Raw genomic sequence first — 20,471 nt, forward strand, 5'->3', positions numbered from 1 at the left:
TACTGCCATAAAATACAATAAAAAGTGTTTCTATAAACACATTAACAACAAAAGGAGGGCTAAGGAGACTCTCCATCCTTTATTGGGCGCAGAAGGAAACATAGTGAGAAAGGCTGAGGTACCTAATGCCTTCTTTGTCTCAGTCTTTAATAGTAAAATCAGTTGTTCTCAGGATACCCAGCCCCCTGAGCTGGAAGACAGACACAATGAGTGGAAAGAAGCCCCCATAATCCAAAAGGAAATGGTTAGCAACCTGCTACACCACTTAGACACACACAAGCCTATGGGGCTGGATGGGATCCACCCAAGGGTACTGAGGGAGCTGGTGGAAGTGCTCACCAAGCCACTTTCAATAATTTATCAGCAGTTCCGGATAACCGGGGAGGTCCCAGTTGAATGGAGGTTAGCAGATGTGACACCTATCTATATAAAGGGCCAGAAGGAGGATTCGGGAACTACAGGCCTCTCAGTCTGACCTCGGTGCCCGGGAAGGTTGTGGAGCAGATCATCTTGAGTGCAACCACACGTCACATACTGGACAACCATGTGATCAGGCCCTGTCAGCATAAGTTTATGAGAAGCAGGTCCTGCTTGGCCAACCTGATCTCTTTCTATGACCAGGTGACCCACTTAGTGGATGAGGGAAAGGCTGTTGATGTCATTTACTTGGACTTTATTAAAGCCTTTGACAGTTTCCCACATTCATTCTCCTGGAGAATCTGGCTGCTTGTGGCTTGGACAGGCATACCCTTCGCTAGATTAAAAAAAAAATGTATGAATGGCCAGGCCCAAGGAGCTATGGAAAATTGAGTTAAAACCAGTTTGCAGCCAGTCACAAGTAATGTTCTCCAGGGCTCAGTACTGGGGCCATTTCTGTTTAATATCCTTATTAGTGATCTGGATGAGGGGATCAAGTGCACCCTCAATAAGTTTGCAGATGACACCAAATTGGGTAGGAGTGCTGATCTGCTTGAGGGTAGAAAGGCACTACAGAGGGATGTGGACAGGCTGGATCAACGGGCTGAGGCCAATTATATGAAGGTCCAACAATACTAAGTGCCAGGTCCTGCATTTTGGTCACAAGTCCATGCAACGCTACTGACCCAGGGAAGAGGGGCTAGAAAGCTGACAGACAGAAAAGAATCTGGGGATGTTGGACAACAGCTGGCTGAATATGAGCCAGCAGGGTCCCCAAGTGGAAAAGAGGGCCAACAGCATCCTGGCTTGCATCAGGAACAGTGTAGCCAGCAGGAGCAGGGAAGTGATTGTGCCCCTGTACTCAGGCACTGGTGAGGCCACACCTCGAATACTGTGTTCAGTTCTGGGCCCCTCACTACAAGAAAGACATTGAGGGGCTGGAGCACATTCAAAGCAGAGCAACAAAGCATCTGATGGAACTGGAGTTGTTTAGTCTGGAGAAGAGGAGGCTCAGGGGAGACCTTATTACTCTCTATAGCTACCTGAAAGGAGGCTGTAGCAAGGTGGGTGTCAGTGTCTTCTCCCAAGTAACAACTGATAGGACAAGAGGAAACATCCTCAAGTTGCACCAGGGGACATTTAGGTTGGATATTAGGAAAAATTTATTCACCAGAAGTGTTATCAAGCATTGGGACAGGATGCCCAGGGAAGTGGTGGAGTCACCCTCCCTGGAGGTATTTAAAAGATGTGTAGATGTGGTGCTTAGGAACATGGTTTACTGGTGAACTGGGCAGTGCTAGGTTAACAATTGGACTATGATCTTAAAGGTCTTTACCGACCTAAATGATTCTTTGAATTTCTACTGAAAAAGGTTTTACACTAAACCAGTAACATCTTGACGATATTCAAACCCTCCTGAAAAGGGACGATCTAAAACATAAAAATAATTTTAAAATATTATGGCAGTGGTGAAATAAGACTCAAGTATCTCTACTAACCAAAAACAGAGCTCCAAGATGAGCACTAATGTATCAGAGAAAGATCAAAAATATTTATTAATTAAAAAAAAAACCCAAACAACCACACACATAAGAACTCCCTGACAGCAAAGATCATGAATGGCTGTAAACTGTCGTCAGACACATCACTTCCATACTTTATTTCCACATTATTAATGACTACATAGAAGACCAAGGGTTTATTCACGCAGAGTCTCTTATTTCAATGGCCCCTTATTTTCCAGGCAGAAAAGGTTGTGTGTTTTTCTAAATTTTTACCTTATTAGCTCTCACATTCCATTTTTTCCTTAAGTTTTTTTCAACAACTTCTAACATGTGTTTGCTCCCATGACTAACTGAAAGCATTCTATTTTAAAGCTACCATTGAGGAAATAAAACCTGAGAGAAATTACTACTGAACACAAGGAAGAATTAAGATTTTTAGAAATCTACAAATATACAGAGACAAGTGGCACTGAATTTGTCTTAAGCCTAGAAGGACACATTAAAGATAGCAGACTAGACAACTAGCCTGCCTAGCAAGATTTCAGTACACGTTGGTCAAAGCAAACCTGCAGCTGTGTAGCTTAAAAGTCAGTAACCACATTGTTCTGAATTTACCTTGTCCACTGCCACTATTATCAACATCAGCAACACACAGACAGCCTTGGTCAAATTCTTCTTTTTCTCCAAGTGTGGTAGACCACCAGTCTCTAGCTTTAAACAACGACATTCTTCTCTACTGAAAAGGAAATAAACCATTGTTAAAGTGTATAGTAATAGATATAGAAATGTTTATATAATAAACTTTTTTTGTTAGCAACAACTTTTATTGAGTATAACCTGTCTCAGCTTCACATTGCTGTAACATGAGCTGAATAAGCATTAATTTCAGGTGGCTTGGGTTTCTGGTTATGTAGTTCAGAAGGCAACCTTAGGAAACTTCTTGTCATTAGTTTACAAATTAGTTATGATAGACCCTACTAGTTACATGAAGAAAAAGCAAAAAAAAAAAAAAAAAAAAAACAACCAAAAACCCAGGTTTTTAAAAATTGTTAAAAGGCTTCTATAACAAGCATTAAGAAAGTAATACAAATTTTCAAAGTCACTGAACTGATGTTTCTTCTCTTACCGATGCATATCAGGAAAAATAGATTCTGATGCAAGTCTTCTTCAATAGAACTTATTTTTAGAAAAGTAAATGAAGGCATAAACAGACAACATCAAAACCTCCACCGGGTAATCGCCTTGAAGATGCCGTAGTGACACGGCTAAAGAACTCGGTCAGATAGGGCACAAATCAGCTTTTCTGCTCCCTACCTGCTGTTATTTTAAGGAAGGGGCGGGGGAGAGACAGGAGACTAATCCTTTTGTAGGCGGCTTGACAATAACGTTACCCTCGTTCAAAACTCACTGCTCTGCCACGAGGGGGACAAACCTGGACAAACCGCGGCCCCGCCGCCCGCGGGGGAGGTGGGGGCAGCCCGGCAGCCCCAGCTCCAGCGGTTCTTTCCGGGAAAAAGGCAAAACGACGGGGCACACCCCTTGTTTTCCTTCGGAGGAAAAGCAGCCTGCAAGCTCACGCCTTCCCTCTTTCAAGGAAACCGCATCCAGGAATTTTTTTTTTTTCCCCACCCTAGGCGATTACCATCGTTAAGGCAACCGGCTGCTGCCGAGCGCAGGCTGGCGACAACACAGCCCTCCCTGCATCCCCTCTCCGTCACAGAGCTCCTCACAGCTGAGCCCCGCACCTCAGGAGCCACACCCGGACACATACAGACATCCCCCCCCCCCGCCCCATCCCATCCCGGAGCGGGAGAGGAGAGGCAGAGACCGGTTGGGGCTTTACCTGGGCGGGAGACGGCACCTCCCGGGCGCGGCGCGCTCCGAGCCGTTCCGGGGTGACAGTTCCCCTCCCTTCTCCGCAGGAGCTTCTCGTTCAGGTGTGGACTTGAAGAGAAAGGTGAGGGGCAGACCGGCAGCGTTACAACTCCCTCCCCATTGCCGCCGCCATCTCCAGCGTCCCTCTCACCGCGCGTTAAGTACCAGCCGCCTCGCCCGGCCCGGCCCAGAAGCGGCCGGCACTGGGAAATGTAGTTTGGGAAGCGGCGCAACGCGCCCTTGGGCTCTTTCATTTCTTCCGGTGCAGGGGGGGTGAAGAGAGGCATTTCTTTGTGTTTCCCGAGAAAAAGCCTAAACTCCTGGCGGGTGCTTTGCCTGTTTAAAGCCTGACAGGAACCTTTCGCCCTTGAGGCCGAGCCCTGCGGCGCCCACCTCCACCAGCCGCCCCCCTCCCTTCCCTCCACCCCCACCCCTCTTTTCCTCTGGCGTGGTAGCGCCGGCAGGCCGCGCGCATGTGACGCCTCGCGGGCAGCTCACGCCGGAGCTGAGGCGGCCGGGGCGCGTGTTGGGGGCGGCGGCGGCGGCGGCGGGCGGCGCCGTCGTTGTCGGTGTTTCCTGGGTCTGGTGGTCGGCGCGCGGCGCCGTCGTTGTTTGCCGGGTCTGGCGGTCGGCGGGGACCGAGCTCGGACAGGTGCTGAGGGGCACTCCCCCCTCGCCACACAGACACACGCCTTCAGCGAGAAGGGGGGGCGGCCCCGCTTCCCCACAGCGGCTCTGGGCACCTTACCGTGCCCCCGGGAACTACCATGGACAGGACCGCCGTGGCGAAGATGGGCGCGGTGGCCAGCGCCAGCGTGTGCGCCCTGGTCGGCGGGGTGGTGCTGGCCCAGTACATCTTCACCATGAAGAAGAAGACGGGCAGGAAGACCAAGATCATCGAGATGGTACGTGGTTAAGAGGCCGAGAGCGGGGGAACGCAGAGGAGGCCGGCACCCCTCTGGCCTTCGCCGCGCAGCCCTTCTCCTTCCCCTTAGCGGGGGGCCCACGGCCACCTTCGCTGGTGGGTTCCCCACGGCCGCCCCTGTGCACGCTGACGGATATATCCCTCTCCTCCAAGGCGTGGTCCGTCCGACACGTGCCGCCCCCAAATACCAGCCCCTTGCCCAAAGACCACGGGTCCCTTGTTCGCATACCTGCCCTACAGATCCTGCTGTAGGCAGTTGGTCTGCTGGCTGGCACCAGAAGTTAAGCTAGGTCTCCTCTCCAGATGCGTGAGGCAGTCTTGTGTCCACCCCTGGAGGCGAAGGGGCAGGGAGGGGTGTTGAGCCCTGTTTCTGATCATAAGGACAGCCGCTGGAGCAAGGGCAGCTGGAGCAACCACAGCATGATCCACTTCCACTGAAAATGTCTGCTCCAGCCCGTCCTGTCTGGCTCATATGTACCTATGCGTAAAGCTATAGGTCTTGGTGGTAATTTAAAAGCCTGCTTGTAACTTGTTCAAAAGAAAAGGCGGGAGGGGCATGTTCAGCCATCTGTTGAAACTGGGAAGCAATGTCTGTTCACAGTTACTATAAAAGGAAGATGGAGCACTCTCTCTACTGCCCTAGTTAAACTTGTTATTTAGGGTATTATTTAAATATCTGCTTATCAGTAACTGGATGGCAAAAGATCTTGGTTTAGACAATACGCTGATTACATTAAAACCCTTCAAAATTTGAGTTTATGATTTGGACACCGCTGTACTGAAGAACTGAACTGAAATCAGTAAGTCGCTCAATGTTAGCAATGGATATTTTGTGATCTCCCCTGCAAAACCTTTCTAAAAGCTCAGTTTTATTCTTTTTATTTACACATGGAAACAGTTTTTACTAAGAACTAGGGTTCTGCATGTAGATTTTGAGCTGTGTAACTACTCACTTGGCCATGGGATGCAACACTTGCCAGTGGAAGTCATAGAATGCAGTCTGTGATAGTGTAAGTCAAGAGACAAATTCCACTGTGCATTTTTACTAATCATACAGTCATACTTCCTGTTGAAAAAAGATTTGAATGCTCTTTCCAGTCGTCAGTCACGTCATTCAACAATTTGGAGAGGAGTGTCTTTGTTTTTAGTTTCTGTGACCGCGCTTACAACACCTTGTGGCAGAGCAGAAAGTTTGGATTGCCACTTCAAAGAGGTTTTAGAGCTATTTCTAAAAAAGGGCTTCAGACAACTCATTTGAAAATTTACAGTGGCATAACACTGGATAGCATTAAAGTGTTCTTTTTTTTTTTAGTTTTAGTTCTAATACTACAATACGAGAACTTACTTTAGAGTTATGTGGACAATAAAATAACAACACTTAAAAGCCTGATTCTACAAACACTCAAAAGGCAGATCCAATAGTTTCACCAACTTCTGTTCACAATATCCCATTTGAGCTGTAGTTCACAAAGTGCCTAATAATTGCTAAAGATGTGTTAATTTTTTCTACAATATTTAAATGGTGTTCTGGCTGGGAAGACTGACTTTTATCTTTGTTGCAAAGACTTTGCCTTTGGTAGGGAAAGAAAATTGTTATGCCAATGTTGCATTGATTTCTGATAAGTTAATTTCTTAAGTATTTACTTCAGATAACATTTTCAGACCTATGTTCTTGAAGACAGATCAATGATCCTAAATAGATACTTTAGAAAATTCTGCTTTTATGATCAGAGCTTTTCTCATCTTTAAATTGCAAGGGAAAAATAAAGCTTGTTCAAAGCATGTCAGCTTTCTCATACGGAAACATTTTACCAGTTGAATGCAAGGTATTAATACTGTCTGCTCACTTAGAGAGCTGGCATTTCAACTGATACTCAAGTTGGCAGCTTCCTCAGCTAACGAACATCTTTAGTTCATCAGCTGCAACTCTTTTTTCTTCCTCAAGAAGACGCATGTTCAGTGGACACATGTAATCAGGCTGTGAAATTTCTTTGAAATAAATGAAATAGTTAAGTAAACGTCCTACCAAAGAGTTTAGTTTGTCAAATAAGGGCAAAAATGTGTTTGTTTGTTTTATTTGAATATGCTGCATTTGGGGAATTTCCTGAAGTAGTTTCATCCACCAGTGTAGATTAGATTCAACATTTTTCATTTACAAGACATTGTATCTGTTTTAGTTTATCATGAGAGAGACACCTTCCTTTGAGCTTTGGGGAGAAGGTGCTGTTTCCAGTCTGTAATTTAGTGTAAGCTGCTTTGTTGAAATCTTATTTTTTCTAATACATGAGTTACTATACCAGGCTGATCATCTGTGTTAGATTAAAATGCAGGGATTGTTCTTGTAATTTTGGTAGATTTTTTTGGTTCCCGTTTTCTTTGGGGAAGATTACACTTTGGTTTTGTACCACTATTAGACTCAGGTTTACTTTGATTTATAACTTTTATCAAAATCAGTAGGGAGCAGACCTATTTACACCTTAGTTACGTGACTTTAAGTTTCACCAATGAAATATTCTTTCATTATAATTAATCACAGCAATATTTTTTAACTTTTTTCTTAGTTAAACTAGAATTAGATTCATATAAGACTCAAATGGAAGTAAAAAGCTCAGTTATAGCAGTGTTAAAATACCAAAAAGACAGTGACCTTTACAAATCAATGAGAATATCTATAAAACAAGTTAATATCAAGGATTATGATGCTGAGAGTGTTTAATATGAAGAAATGTGGAAAGGATTATGAAGCATTGTGGAAAATACAAGGGTAACCATGTTTTCTTGTTGAATAGTAAAAATCAAGAAATTCTTAAGTATCTATCTCACATTTCAGTAGATGAATTATTTTGCAAAGTAGTTAGCCTGGTACACAAATTTAACAAAGACACTATAAAATTACTGCATCTTATTTGTACACAAAGGCTTAAATATGGAATTAAAGTATTAATATTGTGTCTTCATTGACCATCTGAAGTTTGCAAATAGGGAGTTTCCCATAGGCACTGATAAATGTAGGCAGAGTTACGTCAGCTCCACTTCTGAAGTAACGGAGACATTAATAGTAAATATATAGCCAGTCATGTGAAGTTTTACCCTGTGTATTAAGCGACAGCTATCTCCCAAAGCCTGCTGTATTACTTTGTGCAGCCAAACTGCCATTTCTGTGAAACTATAAAAGTATTCCTACAGTCAGGTGAAGGTAAAAGTTAGCCGCAAGATTGCTAACTAATTTAAAGAGAAGGTTAATAATTAATGAGATTCTTAAAGTAACTTATTAGATAATGTTTGATAACTACTTTAAAAAGAGATTAAACCTTACAGTAACATTCAATCTTTTGGATTTTTCAGGCCCCAGAGAAGTATGCAATGAAGTTGTGGATCCTTATATAGCAAATCAGTTCTACTGACAGTAGAATCAAGTTTCTTGCTTACTCTTTGCAAAGCCTTTTAGAAACTCATCAGAAAATAGGTGTTCACAAACTGGAGTGAAAAACGTTGCCTAAGTCTTTCAAAAACACTAATCTGTAAGGAATAGCCCATACTAATTAAAATATGGGGTTTATGTAAGAAAAATCGCTTAATGGAGTTACAGTATTTTTTGTTGTTTGTTTCATAAACAAAGTTGGTAGAACCTTGGATTTTTTTCAGCAGCTTGTTCCTCACTCTTTAGTTTTGGAGCTTTTTATTGTATTTATTTTATAAGGATGAGAAACATAATAGAGCTTGTTGAAAATGGAATAGCAGAATACCTTCAACTGAGGCTTATTCTCTCAGGTTTATTTTCCAGAAAACTGGGCAAATGCTTAGTTACATTTGTCTATTTCTCCATTCTGTCCCTGAACTGAGAGGATCTAATTGTCTGAAAAACAGACTATGTATCAAATTTCAACAACAGCAAATTAAAAATCCACTTAAAAATCAACTTTAAAAATTTCTCATTTTACAGGAAACTTTTCAACCAGCCATTGTTAAATGTGTCTGGCCAGTTTCTTTTTTAATATGTTGGGGAAGGAAAAGAAATGTGTGGATTTACGCAGTATTATAATTCACCTGGAAAGGAATAAACAAACAAATAAGAACTAAGATGACTGCTATTTATCTGTTTTCCTAAGAAATAAAGGAACATCTTCTGTGAGTACAACTATCATAGAGTTTGTGTGGGGAGATTTTTTTATTATTATTTTTTAATTTTACATGCCCATATCTGGTGAGACTGGCTTCTTGTTTCATAGGGCATCAGAGCATTTGTGCCACAGATGAAGGATACAGACCTTTACAACTGGCAGCCATCACATACTACCCCACTTCTTTATTCTTGTCTTTTGCTAGTAACTAGTTGTCACAGTAACAGTGACATTACTCTGGCATGAGACTCTGATGACCTCCAAGTGGAGAATAATGTAAAGGAGTATGTTATATGTAGCATACATATTCAAGAATATAAATGGCTAGTATGTGAAACTCCTTCTTAGATACTTTTTCCGTTATAAAGACTAAGAAGAGTTTGAGCCTGAGCAAAATGGAATCAGTAAAAGGGGAATGTTAGACTGTCTAACAAGACTACTGCAGGACACTGTCACTTTATGGGTATTGCAGTGATAATATTTAAAATGTCATGACCTTGAGAGCTATCCAGTGATGTGATCCATGTGGGAATAATACTGTTCCAAAAGAACAGTACCATAATATGAACCTAAGCAGTGAAAAGTGAAAGAACTCCTGAGACCTACTACTGCAGCTACCTATTGACATGTGACTGACAGCCCTTACATTACTAGCAACTAGAGTATTAGAGTAATTTTTAGAATATTGTTAAAATTTTAAAACCAAGTTAAATTTGATATTAGTATTGGAGATGCCACATAACTATTTCTATAAAATCCGGTTCTTGCTTAGGCTGTATTCCTCAATAGAAAAATCACATTGACAGAGGAATCAACAGCAGCGTTACTAAAACAAGGTTATATTGCCCACAGGATTTTTGCACAGATAATCATAATATATAATAACCTAAAATATGGCTTGTAAAGCAAGCCAGGAAAAACACTTTAAGAATACTTCATGTTGATACAACTTAGATACTAGTAATAGGTTTTTATTCTCACTGTAAAATAATTCACTTAGAAATTTTTAAAATTTGGAACCTAAGAGAAGAAAAAATGACTCAATTTCAATGTTTTATTCTAACACTGTTAAGAATCAAAAAGTAGTCTACACATTATGTACACACTAATAGTTTGCTTTATTTACTGTAATAATCTGATCATACAATTGAGCCATCTGTTTCAGAAGTAAGTTTTGATTTTCTGAAATCGCTGCTGCCTTTTTTTTTAATTCAGTAGATCTTGAAACATATATTCTTATCAGAAATGGGTATGGGAAGATCAATTAAATCTTTAGTTCTGCATTAATTTATTTGGAACTCATTTATCCTAGTTATAACAGTTATCGAAAACATGATGATGAACTACACCTGAAAATTGAGCTCCAAGTAGTAAATAAATGTCAGGATATGGTATCTAGTGAAGGTATAGGCTCAGAAAAGCTTGTTTGCTGCTTTCTCTTATCTTTTGTACAAAGGCTTTCTCCGAGACAGAAAAGCAACCTTTCAATGAGTCATTCTGCTCTGGAATATGTTTACCTTTTCATAAATGTTTGGTATGTGATAATTCATATTTTCAAGTTATTTTTTTCTCTTCTTTGCAATAACTCTCGATTATTGGTTGAGCAATAATGGCACCTTTTCTATTAAATTCTTTTTACAGATTAAGACCAATAGCAAATACTGCAAGTATGAAACATTTTACCTTTAACTGTTAAACAATATAAGCAGTAAGAAGGTTTTTTAATTGTCTGAATAAATGTATCATTGCAAATTTGTTCACATTGTGAATTAAAATTGCATAGCATTTCAACAGCCAGTCTTGAGTTAACAAGAACTATCAATTATTGTAAAAAAAAATCTAAATTGATCAATATAGGCATTGAAGAGACCCAGAGTATGGATCAATGCATTTATAGGCAGGAGAATACTACGTGTAAATTCAATACCAGTTTTAAATGTGCCTGTAAATGTATCAGTGTCACAAGTTATGTAAGTCTGGAAACTTTTTAAAAATACCTGAACTTTTATTGCCTTAAAAAAAAAATAGAATAGTGGCCTCTCACCTTGTTTTTTCACTTGAATTAATTGCCTAATGCAAAATACATAATCTTTTTCTATGTTGGCTATTTCCAATTCACATTAATAGCCTTCAAGCCATCAGTCCTCTTTCTTCCCTCCATGTGTGCATATGTATGCATATTTTGTGCAAGTATACTACAGTATACTACACTCACTGTGAAGAGTAAGTCTTGGAAATAGTTTAAGGAAAAACATTGGAAGAGAAGCACACTGTTAGATTTTATTGCTATCATTTGGTGCATTTGTCAAATGGTAATTAATTTTCAAGATTTAAATTTTAGCTAGTTGAGCTGCAGCAAACAGTGTAGAGCAGTAGGTGGCACTGGTGTGAATTCTGTATCTATTTGCACAGTAGCTCTCTGAAGATGAATTTACGCTATTTTGTAAGTAAGCTGTCATTTAAGAAATACTGTCCCACAACAACTAGCATTTCTTGGCCACTACCTGCCTCCAGGTCAGACGCACACAACTGAATGGCTCCTGCAGGCAGAGGGCCTAGAGTAGCAACTATGTCTCTACTGCTTGTCAGATACTCAGTGCTGAAATTTGGCTGATCCCATTACATGTTAAGTGCAGCTGAGGGGCAGGAATAGCTCACAATTATTCTTCCTGACCTCCTTTCCTAACCAGCATGCAAAGAGATATAAGGCCAGATAAGACTGGGCAAGAGAGTTGGGTAAATATACTGTTGTAGAGGATGTGGAAAATAAAAGTTAGGACATGAAGTCTATCTTTTCCCCTGGCCTTCTTGCAGTCATGTTACTGTGCAGCAGTTGATCTGTAGTGCCTATTTCTTCCTGGGACAGAGGTCGTCTTATAGCAATTATGTTGACCAGTTGCTGGATGTCAGCTGCTTTCTCTTACCCAAAAGTAATCAATCACTGATGGTCAGCTGCTGTAAAACATCAGAGAACTTAAGATGACTGCAGTAGGCAGATTTTTAGTCCTGTGTCAATCATGCAACAGCTTGACTGGCCCTGTGCCACTGAGTTGGAATCTGTGGCTGTTGTGTTGGTCACCTCTATCTTAGATTATTTGTGTGGAGTTTCTGACTGTTTAAGAAAAAACAATGATTGCTCATTAAAAGTCCGCTGGATTTTTCTACTTCGGCTAATCTTTATAACAATAGAGTGTTTTACTTGAATGTTAAAAAAATGAGGCATTTTTTCAGTACAAGTGGACATATCCTTAAAGTTGCAGCACACAGGTCAAAGAAGACACCATATTTAAATACTAAAAGTAACTGTATTCTTTTTGTTCAGTAATGCCACAAAACAATACAGAACTGCACTGATTTCTCAGACAATTATAAAACCAATTTTAATAATATTTCTATAAATTATTTAAATAATGTCTATTGCTATAAGGAAATGTGGCTTCTGCTTTCATATATGCCAACCTTTAAAATAAAGAGTTTATTTAATTTGTAATTTTTTTTTAAACGGTGGAGCAAGGCTCAGGATGGGACACTGAATATTCAGTAAGTGTCTGAATATAGAATTTCAGACTCCTTGAGCTGGTTTTGCCACCAAGAAAGATTCCTGTTCAAACGTACTATTTCTTCTTACTTGTTTCTCCACTCATTAGCTGTAGCTTCCTTCCTGCATCCATATATGTGTGCTTAGCAAATTTGATCACTTAATTAATCCAAGTTTATTAGAGCTTTTGTTCTTACCTAAAAGTTTGTTTTACTCCACCTTAATGCTGACAGAATGAATACCACTGAAATGTACCATTAACCCTGTCTGTTTAAAGCTTTTCCTCTTTGTTAGAAATATATTCGTTATCAGACAAAAAGTGTAATTTTTACACTTAGCAGTTATTAATGCAACACATTATTATCCTGGATTGCATCTGCCTTTGCAATGTAAATCAGTTATGGGTAAGCCTCAATCGGGTCTGCGTGTTACCATGGAAAAATTGTATGTGAACTTGAAGGGTAGGAATCAGTACAAAGCAGTAGCAGTATTGGTACTTTAGCAGTAGTAGTGGTAGTATTAGTACAAACTGGTTTTGAACATGTCCTATATCCCTTCCAGGTGGCAAATACACAGAGATACATGGAACAAGGAGCGTCCAGTTGCATCTTTTAATGGATCCATCAGTCAGGAACACCCATTAAAAAAATGAGACATAGAAGTGAAACAATCCATCATGCCTCAAGTCATCATGCTGCCTATTACCTTTAAAATGAGTGTATGGTAGCTGTGTTTCATATTTAGACTTAATGGATTACTTTTTCAAGAAGTTTAAAGAAGGGTTTGTACTCAAAGAGATCCTAAGAGTTAAAAACTTAATTAGTCTCAACGTGTAACTTTAATTTGAATATTGTATTAGCACTGCATTCTTCCATCAGAATTGTAGTGCCTGGTAATGCATTGTAGATTAAACTTTGTCCTGCTGACTTTGCTTTCAAAGTGGGTCCTGCAACTCCACCATTCAAGGGTCAGAGTTTATTTGATCTAGATACAGCATTCTTAGGCTTAGTAAAAAAAAAAAATCTAAGCAGATGGTTTTTTTTCTTACAAGCAGATAAGAGAAGAAGAGAATCAGCAACAACTGCTTCAGTCCAGGCCTTGGGCTTAATGCAAATTCCATTCTAGGTAGTGTTACATGGGAAACTTCTAGGGAAACAAGCATTTGTTTTAACTTCTTTCACCATATATGCGTATAGATACATACAGGATATTTAACTATTAAAAGTACACGTGCAAATCTACAGTTTGGGAGAAAAATTGTATAGGTCATCAAAATTATGTTATCATGCAAGGTGAGCTTTTGCAGACCTGATCGCTAATTAAGAATTTATAAATATACCACAGTATCTACACACTGCCAGTTCTTAGAATTCTGTACTGTTTGCCTAGGTATTTGGAAGAAGGATTAGTTGTACCAACAACCTCAGCTGTAAGCATTCTTTCAGTAAGTGTTAGATTCTGTGTAAGATTAGAGGGAAGTGGGTCTTTCAGATAGCCAAACTCCAGCATCTATCCTGTTACCTTAACAGTATTAAAGGAAAATAAGACTACTACTCAAAATTCAAAAATTCTAATTTGTCAAAAATGAATTTACTGTCTCTGTGCTTTCTGAAGAACTAGGAGGAAAAAGGAAAGATGGGGTAAAAAATAAGATACTTGAAATGAAACTGAAGCAGAGCAAATTGTTCTCTCTGTTTTCGCATGTTACAAACAGGGAGTGTTGACTTACCTTCCATGATAGGTGTCGCCTGATACAGATAGTATCATCTGCCTAGCAGTGGTCTGTAGCAGAGGCCTAGGGAAGTCATAAGAATGGGGCAAGTTCTCATGTTTTTTTTTTTTCCAGAATGATTTCCCAGCCTCCAGCAGCTTGTATTTCAGAGACAGTGCCTGTAATTTAAGATGAGCTTTTTTTCATGTTGTTATCCAGTACCTTTTTAAGGCTATGTAAACTTACAGTATCACCAGAAAGGAATTCCACATCTTAGTCCTTCACTTAATTCTATGACCTGTATCTGACTCCTTTCATTTGCTTTGAACGTGCCTCCTGTTAATTTTAATTGATGAACTATACCTCTTACAGTAGAAAAGACAGTGAACAATTTTTCTCTATTAACCTTTTCTATGTCGTCCAGTCATTTCTTTTCCTGGCTGAAGAATTCTATTATACTCAGTTGTTCATTGTATGGAAGGTTTTCATATCATGACTCATCCTTACTGCCCTTCTCAGGGCCTTTTCCAATTCTGCTCCATCCTCTATAAGGTAGGGAAACCAGAATTGCATTTGGTATTTAAATCGAAGTGCATAATGGATATATAAAGAGGGCTATCCAGAAAGCATTTATAAGAATAGGCACCAATGAAATCAAGCATGAAGACCAAGAAAAAAGGCTGTTTTCTTCTGTCTTGGATTGAGTGAGTGTCAAAACCTTGTTTTCTTCTTTCAATTCTAGTGCTTTAGAAGCTGTTTGTAAAATCTAAGCATAATACAATAACTTCTTAGTATTAATCTGAGCTTACTTATATTTAGAATATTTTTATATTCTTTTATTTTGAAAAGAGGAGGAGAGGAATAGTTAAGAAAAAAAACAGAAGCTTAAATTCTGGCTCAGGAAGAATGTCATTTATAGACCAGTATTTCCAAGATACATAATTACTGAAGATCACTTGATCATTTCCAGATACTCACTAATTACTAAACAATACATAAATTTTGTTTGTTTGTTTTTTAATCTACCTGTTTCAAAGGTTAATTCTCATCAAAGTGAGGGAGTGGGAGCAAAGCACAAAGATGAGGTGATTCCCCTAACATAAATACATACATACAATCTGAAGCAAAAGATGCCTGCCCTGAGCTGTATTAATTCAATCCCAGAATCTTCAGAACTGGCTCTGTATGGTTTATACCCCATATATTCTCTCAGAAGGAGACTAAATTTTTGCCTGGAGTAATAACTGACAGGAGGAGATCACATGAAATACTGGAAATTCAGGCCCTAGTTACTATTATTTCTTCATAGATTGCTGTGATGCAATACAGAAATATTATTTGTATATGAAAACGTGTGTATATTATAGAGATGACTCATGAGGAATGTAAGAGATTCTTTAAACAGAAAGAGCTTGAACAGCTCTTTGAACATAGAGGATTTGAAAATATGGCATGAAGTGTCTATTTCTATTGCCACAGTTGTTACAGTTAGAAGGAATTGTACTGTGTAACAATACTTCTCTGTTTGAGAAATATGTTTTTGAGTAATGTGTAAGTCCATTAAAACCTCTTACCCCTATGTTCTATTACCTGGACTTCAAGATACTAAGTCAGCAATGTATTTGGCTTGCCTTCATTCCTACTTTCTTGTGAGATCCAAAATGTCTGTTGATTTATCACCAGCAGAGCTCTCTACTTTTAGAGTGTTTTTGTAAGCACACGAGGAGGGTGCATAAGGGACGGTAATGCTGCAGTATCTTTTATTCTCTCATCTGAACAATCAGTTCCATGTAGAATTTTAAGTCATGGCTTCCTACAGGTTTCAAATTGATGCTAAAAACTCTGTTCATTTTAGATTTCCAGAACTGCAGAAACTGGCTTTTTAAAAAAACAGAACAAAATACACACACCCCGCCCCCCTTCTATTTCTGACCTCATTATAGACTTTCCTAGAGTAACCACATTAAAAGATCATTAAACCAGAATAATTTATGTCACTGCATGACCTTACATAAGCTAATCATTGTTCTTATCTACTGCTTAAAATGTTTGCTTAGGCCTAATGAAACTGATTATCTACCCCATGCTTAAAATATGCACAGTTGTCTTGCTGAATTAAAATGTATCTTTAAATTAAAATATCTGCCTTATTTTTTTAATGAATGACAATGGTTTTATCAAGATACCATTTTTCAGTGAGTGCAATATCATAGTGATTGTTGTATTAAACACAACAAGAATAAATACTTAAGAAATTTAGCTGTTCTTTATACATTTGAGTATAACATAACTGTGTGTTCAATATGGTCATGAACAGTCAGACTATAGATGATCATCAATTTTCTCTTGTAAAGAGGGATTGATCTCTGATCAGATCAAGAAAATAAAGTTGCTAAATATGTCTTGTGATAAAGTGTTTACCTCCTCTAATCTGTTCTGGGCATGCATTTATTTTTGCCTTATAAAAATATAATAGCTAGGTAGACAAAACAAATTCTCAGCTAAAATGGTGCTGCTGAGTCTTAAAACCATTCTGGTTAAGACCCTCACCTTCTTAGCATGTGTTTTCTCTGGATTTGTCACAATTTAATGAATTCAGTCTTTCATGTGGTCTTAGCACTTCTCCATAGCAAGTACTGTTCAAGCTCTTTCTGTTTAAAGAATCTCTTACATTCCTCATGAGTCATCTCTATAATACACACACGTTTTTCATATACAAATAATATTTATGTATTGCATTGTAGCAGCTCTAAATATGGCTAGCATTTTTTTTTTTTACACCAAACCTGTACTGGAAAAATAAGTGGTATCCAAAATTCCTGCAGGGCACCCTTCTAAACCTTTTTTTACTGCAGCTTCATCAAACTGAACATTTATCTTACTTTCCTTGTAATTATCACTTACAATTATAAAAAGCTATTGCTGGAACCAGTGTGCTCCTAATTAACTCAGTTCGCTAGGGCATAAATAAAAATCATGTTTGAATTTCATTCTTTTATGTTGGTCCGTTTCTTTTGCTTGGTTTTGGTATGTGAGTGCTAAGGTTCAGTTAGCTTTCCTAGTCTTGTGGAGATTATATCCCGGACTGCATCAAAAGAAGTGTGGCCAGCAGGTTATGGAAGGTGATTCTCCCCCTCTACTCTGGTCTTGTGAGACCCCACCTGGAGTATTGCGTCCAGCTCTGGAGCCCCCAACGTAAGAAGGACTTGTTGGAGCAGGTCCAGAGGAGGGCCACAAAGATGATCATCTCCTGTGAGGACAGTCTGAGAGAGTTGGGGTTGTTCAGCTTGGAGAAGGCTCTGGATAGACCATATAGCAGCCTTTGAGTACCTAAAGGGGGGTTATAGGAAAGACAGGGAGAAACGCTTTAGCAGAGCCTGTTGTGAAAGGAAGAGGGGTAATGGTTTTAAAATAGAAGGAAGTAGATTTAGACTAGATATAAGGAAGACATTGTTTACAATGAGGGCGAGGAAACACTGGAACAGGTTGCCAAGATTGGTAGTGGTGGATGCCCCCTCCCTGGAAAAATTCAAGGCCAGGTTGGAGGGGGCTCTGAGCAACCTGATGTGGTTGGAGATGTCCCTGCTCCTTGCAGGGAGGTTGGACTAGGTGACCTTTAAAGGTCCCTTCCAACCCTAACTGTTCTATGGTTCTATATCAAGTAGTCTGCTTGGGGAAAATATGTACTAAGTAGACCCATTACAAAAGCAAAATTAGAAAACAAATACAGTTCTTTAATGTTTAAAATTGATTCCTGCAATAAAACAAAGTATTGCTCAAGTAAAGTTGGGCAGTATGCTAACTATATGGGACATATTCAAAGTTGTTCAGTTGTAGTAGGCTCATTAAGCAAGAATAAAAGGCAGTAAGTTCATGAACAGCCGCTAGCTAAATGTTTATGCTGTAGACAGCATTCAGTTACCTCTAATTTTTGTAGCAAAAAGTCTAATTATAATTAACAGAAATTGTTTTTATATATGCCCTCTTTCTTGATCTTTAAAAACTGATTTAAGTTTAGTTGAAGTATTCAACTTTTTACCTAAGCAATTAAGCTGAACTTTTTTTCTTTTTTAGGTTAACTTACCTGTGCTGTGTTCCTTTCCACAAATAGGTGCAATTCAGACCAGTAGAACCAGGTTTTTTTTGCTTCAGACTAAAACTTCTAGTGCTTCATACTCTGATAGCATCCTGAATCTCTACAAACCAAGGTCACCTACCACACCGCCATATAAAATTGAACCTTTTCCTAGTCTTATATGAATGACAAATCATCTAATGTTTTAAGTGTTGGGTTTTTTTTCTCTCTCTTTTCTGTGTAGAATATTCTGCAGTTGAGATATGGTCTTCAGCCAAAGATAAAAGGTTAAAATAGAATCTGTTGAAATAGTTATACCTGTTTAGTTCGTGGCTCTTAAAATATATTTAAATGACCTTCGGTATTGTGAGAGTAGAAATGTCATGCTGGACTTTGTTTCTCTTTCTTCAAAAAAGAAGCAGTAATCTTAATTCATCTCTTACCAGAAGTTAAAAACTATAAACAAAATGCTTAACTGATTCAAAATCAGCAGTAACAGAACATGGTCAGAAGTAGCTGTTGTTAGTTAATTAAAGGCTTCGACACAAAGGTTTCTTAGAGTTGCAAAGGCTGTCTTCCTTGTTTTGTAGATAAGGAGTTTCATGTACAGCATTTTCATTAAAGTGAAAGTTGTTATTAGAGATACAGTAGATGTTTTTCTAAGAATTAGGTGTTGGCTGCATTAATGTTTATAGAAATTTTGCTCAAGTCATTTTCTAGCTCTTTTACTAACGCTATAATCATTGATTTTAAATGCTTTCTAATTAGTCTAGTATAGCAATTCTGAGCAGATGAGTGCTGATGAAAGTTGCATGTTTTGCATCAGTTGAAATATTCACTAGTTGTTTCATCGAGTCAAAACACAGAGAGAACTTAAAAAAACGAAGGTACTCTGTGTAGCTCAGAGTCTGAGGAATCCTGACAGATTACATACTGGCCTATAGTTAAAATGTGCACACAAAACATATGGATCCACTGTACTATTCAGAAAAAGTCTATTGCTTTTTTTAAATGTAGAAAAACAGCACATCCTCCTTAAAAGGAAATTTTCATAACTAATGAATTTTTAGAGTCCTGGTAACATGGGATTTTTTTACAGTGCTATGGGTTTTGTATGTACTGCACTACTAACCTGCTCTTGCTTCAGTTCTGATGATTGCATTGGTCACATTCATGGCTACATATGAATTGGTCTGATGTTTGTGGTTAGCTCTGGCAGCCTGAAATAGTGATCGTAAACCTAAGGTTGAACATGAATTATGAAATAGTATATGGAAGCTTGCACTGCTGCTATAACAGGAGTTAACTTCATGTAATGCTTCCAAGCATTTACACAATTACAAAGTGTAAATAAAATTAAACAATACTTCCTTCATCCTGTCACAGTAAAAAAAAAACTTTCCTTTTAAATACATCTTCTGTGTCACCTAGAGACTGTTTTTGATGAGGCAACATGCCTAATGACAAACTTCTGAAAGCATGTTGATTTGCCTTGTGTCTCAAAAATCCTGACAAACAAGCCTCCTTGATTTCCTGTTTCAGTATCACATAGATAATTAAAGCCAAAGCAAAGATTAATTAAGTAATTAATTTGCTGCTTCTACACAAATAAATGTGTGCTTCCTTGTAAACATTAATGAGACCGTATCAATGAGCTATAAGAAATTTGTGGCACTCTGCAACAGGAAATCCTAAAATACTTGGAAAGCTTTTGTAAAAAGGTTAAAAGGTAACCAAGTAGTAAACTTCTGTTTTGAAAAACAAGTGCCTTCCTCTGTTAGAGCAGTCCAAATTTGCCAGCTGTATCCATGAAAGCTGTTCATTCAGTGAAGGTCAAAGGTTTTGTTTTTGGTACACCAGCTGATCGTCTGCAAGCCTGTCAGTCTGTACTGCTGAGCATAACAAACTGCTGTGCACTGCTGATGTGCGTCACAGGACCCTGGGGTTTTGCACGGGGATTAGTCAGGCTGTATTTGGAAACGCCCTCGGCTGCACCTTGTGCAGCTATATTAGTGTTTCTCAAGTAAGAGGAATTTTCTTTTGCCTCTGCAGCTGCTCCTGCAAAACCCTCTGGTAAGTGTGCACAGCTTCTGTCAACAGTACTCTGTCTTCTGCCTGCATTTTTAAGTCGGGGTTATGAGTAGAGGCGTTACTTACAGTTGTTTATTGTGACATTGTATGTTTAAAATAAAAATTTGATAGCAAAGAATTGGCAATAGCATTGAAGGAATAAATCTATTTACCAGTTTTTATTGAATAGGTTAATTTCACTTAAATGTTTCTCTACTTTTAATTATTTGTACA

General features: G+C 38.9%; 2 protein-coding genes across 9 annotated transcripts in view; one reads left to right on the forward strand and one right to left on the reverse strand.

The window, feature by feature from the left end:
- The window catches only part of BBS9 (Bardet-Biedl syndrome 9), a 309,787-nt gene extending 304,701 nt beyond the window's left edge, over nucleotides 1–5,086 (reverse strand). For 3 of the 5 annotated variants that reach the window (XM_086742983.1, XM_086742980.1, XM_086742984.1), the window contains exons 1-2: nucleotides 3,766–3,963; nucleotides 2,538–2,658 (exon numbers count right to left, since the gene is read on the reverse strand). In XM_086742983.1, coding sequence (XP_086599109.1) covers nucleotides 2,538–2,649 — 112 coding nt within the window. In that variant the 5' untranslated portion in view covers nucleotides 2,650–2,658; nucleotides 3,766–3,963. Of the gene's footprint in view, nucleotides 1–2,537; nucleotides 2,659–3,765; nucleotides 3,964–4,951 lie in introns of those variants that run through there. The other 2 variants (XM_086742981.1, XM_086742982.1) reach the window with 2 other exon arrangements.
- NT5C3A (5'-nucleotidase, cytosolic IIIA) overlaps nucleotides 4,362–20,471 on the forward strand; it is a 32,967-nt gene continuing 16,857 nt past the window's right edge. The window contains exon 1 of one of the 4 annotated variants that reach the window (XM_086742985.1): nucleotides 4,362–4,702. In XM_086742985.1, coding sequence (XP_086599111.1) covers nucleotides 4,565–4,702 — 138 coding nt within the window. In that variant the 5' untranslated portion in view covers nucleotides 4,362–4,564. Of the gene's footprint in view, nucleotides 4,703–20,087; nucleotides 20,241–20,471 lie in introns of those variants that run through there. The other 3 variants (XM_086742989.1, XM_086742986.1, XM_086742987.1) reach the window with 3 other exon arrangements.

Source organism: Chlamydotis macqueenii, chromosome 2 (assembly GCF_036417535.1).
Source record: "Chlamydotis macqueenii isolate bChlMac1 chromosome 2, bChlMac1.mat, whole genome shotgun sequence".
In the NCBI taxonomy this organism is placed as follows: domain Eukaryota; kingdom Metazoa; phylum Chordata; class Aves; order Otidiformes; family Otididae; genus Chlamydotis; species Chlamydotis macqueenii.